Below are 13349 nucleotides of genomic sequence, written 5' to 3'. Positions count from 1 at the left end.
CAAGAGTTGCCATCCAGCTTTTTTTTTTGTTTAAAATGAAAATTTGAACTGAAATACAGCAGAAAATTTAATTCAATCTCTTCACCTATTCTCTTTGAATGCCTCTGGTGATTTCAGAATCACAAACATTTTTTATATAGTTTTAATACTTTTATATAATATTTTTTCATCCTGGAAGCTAAATTAATTACAGCCCTGAAATAACAGCCCTGGCAAAAGCAGGCTCCACAAATATGAGAAGAATACGGGACAAATAAGGGGAGAGACAACGTATGTGTGTGCTTTGTTACATAGTTACTATATCTACTGATCTGTTGTGCAAAAGAAGCATTTGAAAATCCTATAAACCTCACAAAAAGCCACAGAGTAAACACATGAAAAAAAGGCACAATAAGATGCAGAAGAATTTACAAACAACCACGACCACATTCAGTTCCACACACTGCACAAGAATCAGGCAGAACAATTCCACTAAGCTCTTACTTGCATAGAAGCGATCAATTGTGCAGACGTGGCAGCGTATTTGTCTGCTGCCTGTGAATGCACATATTCCACACTCATGAGCAGCAGGGTTTGGGGGGGTTTGTCTGTTTGTTGGGGTGGTCTGTTGTTTATTGAAAGAGATTTTCTATTCTCCTCAACCTTTAAGCAATTTTTATTGACTTACAAGTCCATTCTGGCCTCAGAATAGAACACAACACTTGTCTCTAGACTATGGTTGAGACTAAGGCAGTAACTCAAAACAAGAATACTGATATTAAACAGAATTAGTAACAACCAGTGCAAACTTAAGAGTTTCGTATTTTAACGCTTAATTGGAAATGGAAGTTACACACACATAAATACTTATAACAGGTATTCAGTGTGCAAAAAAACAATTAAAAGAGCATGACATTTGACAAAGTTGTTGTGGACACTACATGTCCTAGAACTTGCAATCCCATAAAATTCCCTCCACTACTACAGTTACATCCCAAAGGCAGCCTTCGTGTTGGGGTGCCTTACATAGTTCAGTCTGTTGTGAGATGCTGTACAATTAGATGTTACCATTTATGCAGCTGCTGCCACAGGCTCCTTGATAGAATTAATGATTAAAATATATATATATTCCACATACACAGAGTTCCACCCAACACAAGTTGGGGTCTGGAAAAATTCATGAGAAACCAGACAGTCAGCAGTTTCTTTTGCCCACGTGCTAGTGGAACAAACATTTTTGCAAGAAAGGAGGGATTTGTATTTGTCACAGAGTTCTGCTCTCTGTGAGCACCTATACCCACCTGCTGGTAAGGATCCCTTCTGCTGAGAAGCATGCTGTAACTGGAGAATATGGAAACAGTCATTTAAGCAGTTCATGGTTGCCATGGAAGTTGCTTTGAGCATCAATAGGTCTTGATCCAAGGATGTAAGGTGACCCGAGGCAGGAAGGCATTCTATGCTCCTGATCAAGTCTCTCTGCTGGCCCTCAGCCTGAGACATCATCTGTCAAACAAAACAGTCACTTATCAGGTGGTAGAAGTGTTGGGTGACACCTGCTCAGCTGTGTACACAGACGATCCCAAATGGTTTCAGAACAATAATAAACCTACAAGGTAACAGATATATGAAAAATTTAACTGTACTTTTTTCCTTGACTATGAGAACTACTACTATAGAGTCATTAAATGCATGATGAATCTACTCACGAAATTACATGGCACTTTATCAACTAGCAAAAGAATATCGAAGTGGCTTTAAAAAAAAGGCAAAGAGGAATTTGAACAAGACACTTGTTGCAGTAAATATCAAACACTTTCATGCCTAGTTGATAGGGATAGGGATGAGGCAGGAACTGCATGATTACAAGTCATGAAAAATATAAAAGCTAAAATTCTAAGGCATCACCCACACGCACTCTGTGTGAGAAGTAATTTACCTCTGTGCTCTGCTACTGTCTGTGGATATCAGGACTTTTTCACTCCCTACAATCAGAGGTGCAGTACTTTAACAGAGAAGCTGTACTCCTCATTTTGGCTCAAACCATAAAGGATCTTCATCTATTGTCTGCTCTGACACCACGCTGATTATCACTATCTCAGCATTTACTTTGCAGGGAGGGAAGAAAAGCCAGCAGGATTTTCACCTTAATTCTGTGTTCAAATTGCAGCTGTCCTGTCTTGCTGTCCTTGTTCCACTTGCTCTCCCCCAAGCTCCTTTCCTCCTTCACACATAGCTCCACACCCCTAAATCACAGAATCTGCAACAGCACATCTGCCCACATGAGGTACAGAAGCCCTCAGCCATCAAGCAGCACTTTCCTCTTGATACTCACAAAAACAAAATACAGTCACAGAGATGAAAGCAAACTCCTACACATGCTAGTCCCCTTTGTGGGGAGGAACAACAAACAGCATCCATGTAACTGGACAGCACTACTCTGCAATCATTTTGTGTTCTGGTAGTGAAGGTAAATGTAAGGACACATCGATTTAGCACAGCAGCAGCAGAATTTCTTTAAAAAACCTTTAAAGAAACATGCATTTAACTGCTATGGCACTAGGTAGCTTTTTCACTCCAATTATTTAAATCCTAATCCTAGCAGTATCTGACTGATTTTTTTTTTTTTTTTTCAGTACTACTATCTGCAATCCCTTCCAGGAACTGCTTCTATGCAATACTTAAAGAACATGTATTTATCCAAGTTCATAGTATGTGATCTTTGGAACTTTTAAGGGCTTGGCTCTGTAGCATGTGAAGGTGTGAATTTACAGAGCATTGGCTATTTATAAGTGGTGTTAACTGTGCAGAGCCAGCGTTAGCATATACCAAGAGGGCAGAAAGCTACTCAAACATTTAGTTATAGATAGCCTTGCCTATGCAAACACACCAGCTGCTATCATAACATGTGTCTCACTTTTCTCCAGTCACTAACATGATAAAAGCCTTTTGCGCAGTTTTTCTCCAACTCTGAAAAAGTGTGTTGGCTTAAAAAGAAGCCCCCCAAAAAGCCCCACAGATAATTAGCTGACAAATCACCACAATCCTTCTGGTGACCTTTATTGTTAGTAATTCACCATGTGAATTCATTCCAGAATCAGGCCAGACAATAGGACAAGCCATGCTATGCTTAGCTATGAAGTTCAAATAGGCACACCTTCCCTTTCAAAGAACACACTTCGAACAGCCCTAAGGTTTTTCTAATTATACATCCAGCCTTGGGGAAAAAAAAAATAGTGCCAGAAGATAAGCACAATAACTAAAAATCAAAAATGTTGGAAAAATACACAGGCCATTGTTCTTACTTTGCAAACACACAGACACCTGCACTTGGTGCAAGTTAGCAAAAATATCTTAAACCTCCTGCTTTGCACAGGAACCACGTCAGCATCATGACACATATTCAGCCAAGAACAGGGGGCAGTTAAAGGGACTGACAAGGAGACACAGGTACAGTGCAGTGCATGGGAAAGTCAAAGAAGGTCATGATGTAGCAGATTATTTGAAAGAAGCTGCTCTTTCCACAGCTTTTTAAAATTAATTTCTAAGTGTTCAAGTTGTACCATGCTCAGGGGTAACAGGCAACTACCTGCCCTTCAGTATTTTAATTATATTAAAAAAAAAAACAAACCTAGGTATTGTATCTAAGAAGCATTTTAGCTTTAAAAAGACAAGCAAACTAACATTCAGAAGAGCCAGAACTACGGAAGATTCTTCCTCTGTACAGGTCAGAAGTTTTTAAGTTGATAAATAATCATGCTGTGCCACCAAACTCAGCAGTAATCAAAAGAGCATGAAGAGCTTCCTGTGCTCTTTGCAATGCCAGGAAGTCATTCCACTTTATCCCAATTACAGAATGCAAGCCACTGCTTCAGTGCTCCAGCTCACTCCTCTTTCCTCCCTGAAATTTTGAATGCCATAGTACTACTTGAAAACTCAAAAAGTGAAAAAGCCATTTCTGAAACATTTTTATTTCCCCGAGTACCTGGCAGCACTTCACATGCATTAGCACTATAGGAGACTTTACTGCTCTAAGAGGATAAAAACAGGATGGCAGCAATTACCCTTTTGCAAGGCATCTGCAAGAACACTCTGCTGTGGAGAGAGATTCACAGACTCTAAGGTTTACAGAGGCAGTCACCTTGTGTAAACTAGTGAATAATTACACCTTAGTACCTGATATAAATCAGGGCACAATGACAGCATGCCATACCAGTGAAAGTATCTGCAACACCCATTTACTGGAGAACTTACCACAGTGCTCAGCCACATGTTTTAAGGTTAATGAGGCTAACAATACACAGCACTCTTCTATACCAGTTTGTCTAAGTTCAATTTCTAGCTATTCATACTTACTGTATCTTTATTTGCTCAGTTAAAAAGCCCTCCATTAGAAACTTATTTTGCCAAGAAACGTATCACACCACACTAATTACAATTAACATTATTAACATCAATACTACCACTAAGTAACACAGGTTTGCAATGTATTATCTTTAGAGAGGCAAGATCCACCCTGGAAATATTCACAAGTTAAAATCAACCAGTAATCAGTCTGTTCTGTCAGTCAAGATGGAAAGGTAATTATTTCTGGATTTTTCTCCCAAAATACACCACACCTGAACATACAGTGAAAAAAGCAGGTGTCTGAATTGCTCTCTATTCAGTCACATCCATCCCTAGACAGTTTGTCTAAAAGAATCAGCATACCAGAAAATGGTATTAGCATTCTGAAATACAATCATGACCAACTCCTCATTAGTCACAAGAGATACAAGCACAGCTTAGTCAATTCTTCTATAGCCTGACATGGGAAGAAAAGCGTACAATAGGATCATAGTATGTGCTGTGATATCCCTTAAGGATATTCCCTTGTCACCCATAGCGCTACAACTTGCAAGGATGAGAACACGTTTTATCTTCAGCATCAGGATACTGCTGCAGAGTAAAAAAAACAAAATCACAAAATATACACTATGTACTTCTACAGTTATCCAGGCGTTACTTATCCTCACACAGCTGTGCAGGAATAGTTTAGGACATGCTACTGACAATATATCCAACTAAGAACAGCAGGTTTCTCCACAACCTTACAAATAACACCACAGCTCTCTCAAAAAACTGTAAAAGAATTTAAAGCATACAAACCTCTCTAACATCTACAAGGTGATCTGGCTGCATAATGGGAACTCTTTTTCCCGTTGGCAATCTGTGATGTCCCACACTGAAGAAGGAAACTGCATTTTGACTGGGTCTTCTCTGCACACCAGGAGAGTTGGCGCTTCCTTGGGATGCAAGGGAGAAGCTGCGAGATTTCAGAGGAGGGTTGTTCTAGTGAATAAATAAATAAGCATATTGAGAAACATTTACAATTAATCCTAATAACCAGCAAATGCTCTAATGTGAAAGATACAGCAGAACAGTTTAATTTTTTATAGAGCAAGGAAAGATGGCAAAGCCATAATAATGCTTTAGTAGCAACTGCTAAATATTTTCCACTGTCTGCTTCTAGCTGCCCTCTTTCATAGTCTAATTAACAACAATCTGTGAAATGATATTGATCAGTAAGTATCACTTCTCTGATTTGAAGATCAGTCCTTGATCTGCAACAGGACCAGAAATTGACTCCTAACAGATCCTGCAGGGATAGAGCTGACATTTAAAAAAATGGAATTTCATTTAGAGCTATTAATTCAACTTACCTCTTACAACAAAACCAGCTACAAGATGCTGCTTGTGACTTAAAAACATGATTTTATTCAGGTATCAGAACAGGTGTTATGGCAATCAGGAGGTTCTGTGAAATATGCATACCCACCATGTGGTTACCAGATGGAAACAACAGTATTCAGATACAGTGTTGAGGACTTTTTTCTCAAACATGGAATTAATCCTAAATTTATCTGTGGGCTGCTGAGTGGTTTTTAGAAAAAAAAAAAAAAAAAGGGGGGGTTAAAAAAAGGAAAAAAAAGAAAAAAAGAAAGAAAAAAGAAAATAACATTCCCAAAATGGAAGGGCTTCAATAACACTGTATTTGCAACTACTTCTACCACCAGCCTGATTTTTGCCCATGAGAGCATCAGTCATACCTTTCCAATAGCTTCCGTGTGATGCTGTGTGCATATCTGTAGCCTGCTAACCCAGTGCTGCCGCTCTTTAGCATCAGTAGCTAATAAAAGCAAACCAAAAGGATTCTGTTAAATGAAGACATTTCAAAGTATGGGCAAAAACAACTGCTTAATCCTTAAAAATCACAAAACTAACAGTGATAACTAATTCATTTTTAATCTAGAACTCATTTGCCTGTAATAACTATAATGTTAAGTCAAGTTCAACATAAATAGTATATACTTTCTTCTTACTTTATGTTTTTAGTGTTACAAAATTAATTTTAAAACATCAACAAGCCATAACTGCCCTCACAAATATTGTAATCCAACAACATGAAACACATTACTGGAATAAGAGTAAGGTACTCCAAATTTGAAAATTACAGCAAGTCTTCAAGGGAAGAAATATTCAAAGTTATTAGCCTAGATTTCTGCAACCCACAAAATCTGAGAATGGGATTTTATAACCACCATAAGGTGGTTAACAAACCTCATGTTAGGAATAATTAAATTCTCTGTGAGCACCGCCACAGTACTGCTACCTACCATGATTTAGAAAACTTTGAGTCAGTACAATTTAAGGACGCCATACACGAAGATTAAACCCCATTCTACACATATGAAATCTTCTGAAGGTCATCCAACCCAAACATTATGGAACTACCCATAAACACAGACCATTTCTAGCTGAACAGCGGGATGCAAGTTTCGCACAGAATTTTCCTGGCAGCGCTTTGCCAACCAGGTTCTCCGGCTTTGGCTCTGCAGCCAAGCAGCCCCAGGTGAGAGCCAGGACTGTCCTCTAGTGGAAGAATCCCCTGCCCAAGAATCCAGGTCCTACCTCTTAGTTTATACTGCTCCCCGCTGGCAGCATTGACTGTGAAGGTGTGAGAGTCTTCATCACTGGGTGAAATGACAGCTCCAGCCAGCTGCAGGGTACCTCTGGGCTTCAGATGTCTAGACTGCTCATTCACAAAGTACTCCAGCAGGCCAGCATCATTGTTCAACACAAAATACCTGCGAGGATAACAAAGTAAATGCATGAAATAAAAACCAGCTCCTTTTCCTTTTTTTTTTTTTTTTTTTTTTTTAGTGCAAGTGGTGGTACTGGGAGAAGTCAATACTCTCATTACAAGTTTGCACAGATGGGACTGGGACTGAGACTTTTTTTTCCTCAGTGCTCAGGGATTGCACAACAGAACAACATGCCCAAGTAACAACTATCACAAGATCTGGGGAATCAAAAATTATATCCTGAATCGTTAAGGCTTAATATATTCTCAAACTACATACATTAAACAGCCCCAAATACAAAGGTGTTGAGATGCAAAACCACGAAACTGAAGCAATTCCAGATTGTTTTTTAAAAAATGGAACTGGACATGATGCTTCAGCTTTCATTCGAGTTTAACGTTGAGTATACTGGCATGAGCCACTCCATGCCAGAGGCAGCACAGGTGGCACAGTGCGGTACACTAAGGACTTGTCTCTCCAACATTAATTTGGTTGCACTGTGATGCTCTAGGAACAGCATTAAACAAGAAACCTGACCAAAGAATTTCACCTGACACAGAAAATCAAGTTATTCCAGGGGAGACAACATCCTGAGGAAAGGGAAAAGCCTGCTTGAGTTTGAATTTACAATAATGAAGTTCTAATTTTTTTCAGCAATAGCATTATTTGGCACAAAGGTGAAGACAGCAGAAAACACAAAGACAATTTTTTTTAGTGGAAAAGGAGAAAAAACCTAATGGCTTTTACACATATGAACATCGTTTTAAGCCACTAAATGAGTTAACTGCTTTATATTGCTTGTGCCTGTTTTATATCCATGCCTTAATACAAATATTATCCATCTACACATTAATAGCTTAATCTATATTGAGAAAAGCATTAGATTCTTGCATAAAGTTTGCCCACCAGAAAAAGGGAAATCTAAGTACTGTTTAAAAATTCTGAAAGATGTTCATTTGGATGCTGCAGAGACCAACATTACTAAAAAGCACCATAAAAGACTTACCGATATTGCCAACCAGTGACAAGATTGGTGTATTTCATTAAGTAGCCACAAATATTTTCCATGTGATCACTATCAAAAGAGAAAAAAGGCAATCAGAAAAAACCAAACACATTTTAAATCCTCCCAGCTTCTGACCATCTTTATTCTCAGGAGATGAATTTTATGTTCATTTTTAGAATGGCACTATCAATTTAACAAAGCTACACTTTAAAGATTTTCCAGCCTTTTTCCTAAAATAGTTTCTTATCACAATTTAACCAGACTTATCGACTTCCAAATAATTTCAAACCATAATTAGCTGCACCAATTCAACAGGCACTTCTAGACATATTTTTACAAGTTTCAGGTAATTAAAATCTTTTTATCCATGATGCTTCTGGTTCCTGCTCGATCTTCAAAACAAATCTTGCACTTTTGGAGTCCTGAACAAAATTAACTTTCTCTAGCTTAATAACAGATCCCTGGATTGTAGGCATCAATCTAAGCAGTCTGTAGCTATTCCTACATCAGTGTAATGTCATTAATCCCTTGTGTCCAGCACCCTTTCCCCTACACGGTCATGTTCCTGAACAGATGTTCTACAGAACACATCCAAGTGCAGGTCACATCAACATCTTCTGAAACCTAAACCAGAAGCCAAAACACCTCCTCCTCTGGCCTCACAGGAAAATTCAAGTTTCTCCTTCAAAGATTCGACTTGAAACGTCCACCAAAAATGAGAATCCATCAAAGGCACTTGGCATGGAGACTTAATATCACTATAGGCAAAATACATTACCATTTCTGAAAATCAATTGCCCCAAATAAGGCTTACAAGTACCAAGGCTACAAATTACTCCCTTTAAGATCAGTTTAAAGGCCCACTTTATGCTGTATGTTCCCATAAATCTAGAAATGCCACCTCAATGCCCTCATCTCACAGTAGGACATAATCCCACACTGAAGAACACACTCTTGATAGACAATCCAGGTCCAGCCTGAGAAAAATGTTCCCAATATTACAAAAAATAATTGAAACAATGACCCAAGTATCAGACACTATTTGTGTCTTCAAAATAAATTTGTCTCTAATCTTATTTAAATTTTAAATTAAAATTTCTGTAGGTTGTAGTACGTTGAAGACTAAATGAAATTATTCAGAGTCCATTGGAGCAGCAGCAACCTGTCTTGGTTGTTAAATGGATGAAGTAGCCCCATGTCAGCAAAGGGGGGGAAGGCTGGGAAAATAGGACTATGAGAGCCAAGGGATCATCTCCATTAGTTGGTTTTGGTTGCAAACATAATTGTGCTAAGTATTGGGGCAAATTCTAAATAACAGCTGAAGCTGCTGTCTACACCTCATTTACAGACAGTATCAGCATATTAATTAGAAATCTGACAGTTTGATAAATACAACATGTTACGCTGTTTCATCTTAAAGGAAGCCATTTAGGGTGACACTAAGGAAAACAGCCACTGAGTATATCACTGCCATTCAGTGATACAACACAAGCCAAGAGATCCAAGAATGTACATTTTTTGAAGAAAAAACCCAAGCTGCTGATTTTTAATGTTACTTTTAAAAGCAAAAATATCTGTCATAACTACTACAGCAGCAATCAGTATTGCAGTAATATCCTGCAATGGAGACCAGCCAGCAGGACTGTCTAGGAATTTAATTTCTAATAGCTCATTAAGTGGTACTACAGATAAAAATAAAACCAAGGAGAGCAGAGGGTGTCATATATTTTAAATGCACAGGGAAGCTAAAGGAGACATAATCAAACTCATCCACTGCAGACGCCTCTCATTTGTTATTATTGGCATACAAGGGAAGTACAGGTTAGACTTGCTCACTGTCTTAATTTAGCTGAAAATTATGAGATTGCACAGTCATAAAAATGCATGAGCTTGGGTTTTAATCATCTGAAAATTGTCCCGAGTCACAGCTAATTGTTTTTCAGCTCTAGTGAATGCAAGCTACACCCTTGCTTTTCAATGAGACACTGTACAAAGCCCTGCACATTCGGGCTATGGCCACTGCACCCCCATTAACTAATGTGCCAAAATCACAGGTACCTTTAACAGAACCCAAGAAAAATCAGAAAGGTTAAGTTCAGACTGCAGTGAATGCAGCAGGATTATGTGTATGACCTATGGAAGTCCATTCACCTGACAAGCGTAAATTTAATGATCCGCTTAAAATCATTTGACCTCTGGGGTTTTTTTGGGTGTGACAGGTTAAATAGCTGGTTTTGTCATGCAGCAAAAGGCACTGTAAAAGGGAGAGCAGCTCTTCTGGTGATGTAGTGCCACATTCAATGACCATCACATTTTACCATCATCTGCATGTTCCTTCCCACTTGGATTTTCACTTTGTCTAGACCAAAACGTCTCCAAATGCCTCCTCTTCAATAATTCATCTCTCTAACCTCATCAGTCCCAGAGGGTTCAGCTGAAAGGCTTTGAAAACAGTGCCCCATGGAAGTCTGAGAAAGTGACTGAGACTAATATTTCAACATTTGAACTAAGGCTTATTTTTAAATAAGTAAAAATTATATACACTAAAGAAATCTAAACCCACTCTGCAAATTGCAATTCACAAAAAAAGTAAATTCTATAACTGTACATAAACCCATGAGAGAACTACAGTTAACCTCCTAATCTTCTTCTGCATATATGAATATAGAAAATTATTCTCAGTATTATTTATGAACAAGGCCAGGGATTGTAACTAAAGCATTTCTCAAAATATTTTAAAATTAGTGCCTCCACAGCAAGAGTTAAACCAAGATATTTGTTGTTGCTAAAGCAGTGATGTAAGGCAGTTAACAAGAAAAAAAAAAAGCAATAACACACCCAACCTGAAGAAAACCCAGTAACATTTCACTAGTCTGGAACTGACAGCCAAGCTCTACAGAGCACTACAGAAAGCTTGTAAAATGGTAGACTTTGAGAATAAGAGGTTGAGGTTCAAGCACTGGCTCTGCTCACAGATAACCACAGTTCACAAAATATGAGTAAGCCCTTACTGTTGTTTCATTGGAAAGAGTGCTGGCAAAACCTGTCTCAAAGTCACCAGTGTACTTCAAAAGCCTCCAAAATTTCTGACATAGGGGCTTCTGACTTTTAGAAAACATTTCAAAAGCGAACTTGACACAAAACACTGAGCAACTTAACACTGACAGTGAAGGCTGGCTGCCTAGGGATCTTTCCTGATTTTCAGAATCCCTTTGCATTCACACTGCTGCCTACATGTACATACACGTACCTATGGGTACGTGTGCCTTTCCATAGCCAAGATGCTGTTGTTGCTATTTAAAATGCTCACCACCGTCTCACATTGTCAGAGGAATAGCAACAGCTCAGCAACAATGAGTCAACAATCCCTAAAGGCCCTATTTCTGTCGAAATTCACATGTCCTGTCAAAGAAAGGAAATGTTGCAACAGATAGATCACAGTCTTAAGGACATGAAAAAAATTGATTTTAACTTCAGCTGGACTCTTTAAGTGAGGGTATTATACAAATCACAATCTAGAAAAAAAAATACACAGAAGACATGATACAACATCTGAACTCTAGCCCAGCAACATCTACCACCTCCCAAAACCTGTGGTTTTTTTCCCAAAGGCTGAACACCATCGAACTTGACTGTCCATTTATCACAATGTTTTAATTTATAAATACTGACATAGACTGGAACTGTCCATGTAAGCAAATGACAGATGTCTGTGAACAACTACACATCAGTTCATATTCTTCCCACAAAATTATCCCTCCCTTACATCAACAATGTTTACCACAAGCCAGATTTCTACATATCTATGTACTACTAAAGAAAAAAAAAAAAAAAAAAGGAATAAAAGATTCACAAAGGATCACTGTTAGCCTATTTATCCTTCTCTAGTTCCACTTGTCCTTTCCTAAGTTGCAGCAGCTGTCAGTGCCTTGCAGGGTGGTCTCCTGTCTGGGAAAGAAAGAAGACAGTGACAATCAGGCCAAAATCCCCTGTATCCTGTTTACGTGCAGCACCCGAGCTTTGGACTCAGATACTGAGGAACAGTAGTCCCATAATGACGTCTTTCAGGAGCCTCTGCCAAGACACCCAGGCTCACACCTGACAACTGCTGGGCCAACATTTTCTCTGAGAAGCAGCAGCAATGCAAAAGGCTTCACCAACCTTTTTTCATACCCATCACGTGTCTGTTTCTGTGAAAGCCCCACAGAAAAAAAAACCTAGCAGCGGCATAAAAATTACACCCATCGGGAAAGCAGTTACAGAACAGTTCCAAGACTGCCCTTCAAATGATTTTAATTTTGCTGGGACCCAGACAGCATCACGTGGGATGCTCTGAGCAGCCAAGTCTCTCAAGACCCAACAGCTGTCTGAAGAGCAAACGCAGCGGCCAAAGGCTTCCCCACTGACTTGCGTAAGGCCTGACTTCGAGCGGCAGCTGAGTATGTGTGGATTTGCTGCCAGCAGGAAGGATGGCCAGGAGTCTGGAGCCTGTGAAGGTGTCAGGGAAGGCTCCTGAAGGTGAATCCAGCCTCCAGAGCTGCCACGACCACTGTTATGACAGCGCCTTTGGATCCTGGACAAGAGAAGATGCTCCTTCCTACTGAACTCATAGCAAGATGTAAACCCTTGGTGAAAGAGACTGTCTTCATATTAAAAGCTACCAAAGCATTAAAAAAAAAAAAGGAAATAAAGAAATGAGGATTGTAACAGCGCAAATCAATGACTGATTTCAACTATACAGTTTGGAAAAAGCAGTGACCATATCCACTGAACTTGTTCATGTCTATTTGTCCATGGGTTCACTGCTGGCAGTGGCTTGCTTTTTCCTCACTGAGCACTGCAAAGTGTTTACCTACAGTGCACTGATCCCCCTTTCCCTTACAGGGAGGGGTAGGCAGTGGAGAAGAGAAAGGGGAAAATAAATCCAGACAGCTACATCAGCATTGAACACTTTGGGCATATCTTTAGCAATTGCCAGAAATCACCGCCAAGTTAAGCACACTGCAATTCCACAGCTCTGTGGTGCAGGTTCCGCAGTAAACCCAACAAGGTAAGGCAGAAGCATTAACCAATTATTACCTCTGCTTTACCAAACAGCTTTTGGAAGAAAGGAAAAAAACTCTCCTTGCTGTGCAACTCACCAGCAGGGCTCTACACTGTGAAGTGGCAGCAAAGCTCCTGCTCTTCTGCTCATGTGTTTTGACTACTCAATTATAAAATTAGAAACCAAAGACAAGTGCAAG

The 13349-nt window shown here is 39.2% G+C and overlaps 1 protein-coding gene across 6 annotated transcripts in view; it reads right to left on the bottom strand.

The window, feature by feature from the left end:
• Positions 1–13349, bottom strand: part of OSBPL11 (oxysterol binding protein like 11) — a 43500-nt gene that overhangs the window by 15835 nt on the left and 14316 nt on the right. For 5 of the 6 annotated variants that reach the window (XR_005701687.2, XR_005701688.2, XM_058421381.1 and 2 more), the window contains exons 2-6: positions 8107–8175; positions 6928–7103; positions 6066–6145; positions 5125–5307; positions 1281–1482 (exon numbers count right to left, since the gene is read on the bottom strand). Coding sequence is in view for 4 of the 6 variants with exons in the window: in XM_040069987.2 (XP_039925921.1) it covers positions 1281–1482; positions 5125–5307; positions 6066–6145; positions 6928–7103; positions 8107–8175 (710 nt within the window). In the remaining 2 variants the exon portion in view is untranslated. Of the gene's footprint in view, positions 1–1280; positions 1483–5124; positions 5308–6065; positions 6146–6927; positions 7104–8106; positions 8176–13349 lie in introns of those variants that run through there. The other variant, XM_040069989.2, reaches the window with a different exon arrangement.

Source organism: Hirundo rustica, chromosome 7, assembly GCF_015227805.2.
Source record: "Hirundo rustica isolate bHirRus1 chromosome 7, bHirRus1.pri.v3, whole genome shotgun sequence".
In the NCBI taxonomy this organism is placed as follows: Eukaryota; Metazoa; Chordata; class Aves; order Passeriformes; family Hirundinidae; genus Hirundo; species Hirundo rustica.
This window is presented reverse-complemented; position numbering and strand designations above follow the sequence as displayed.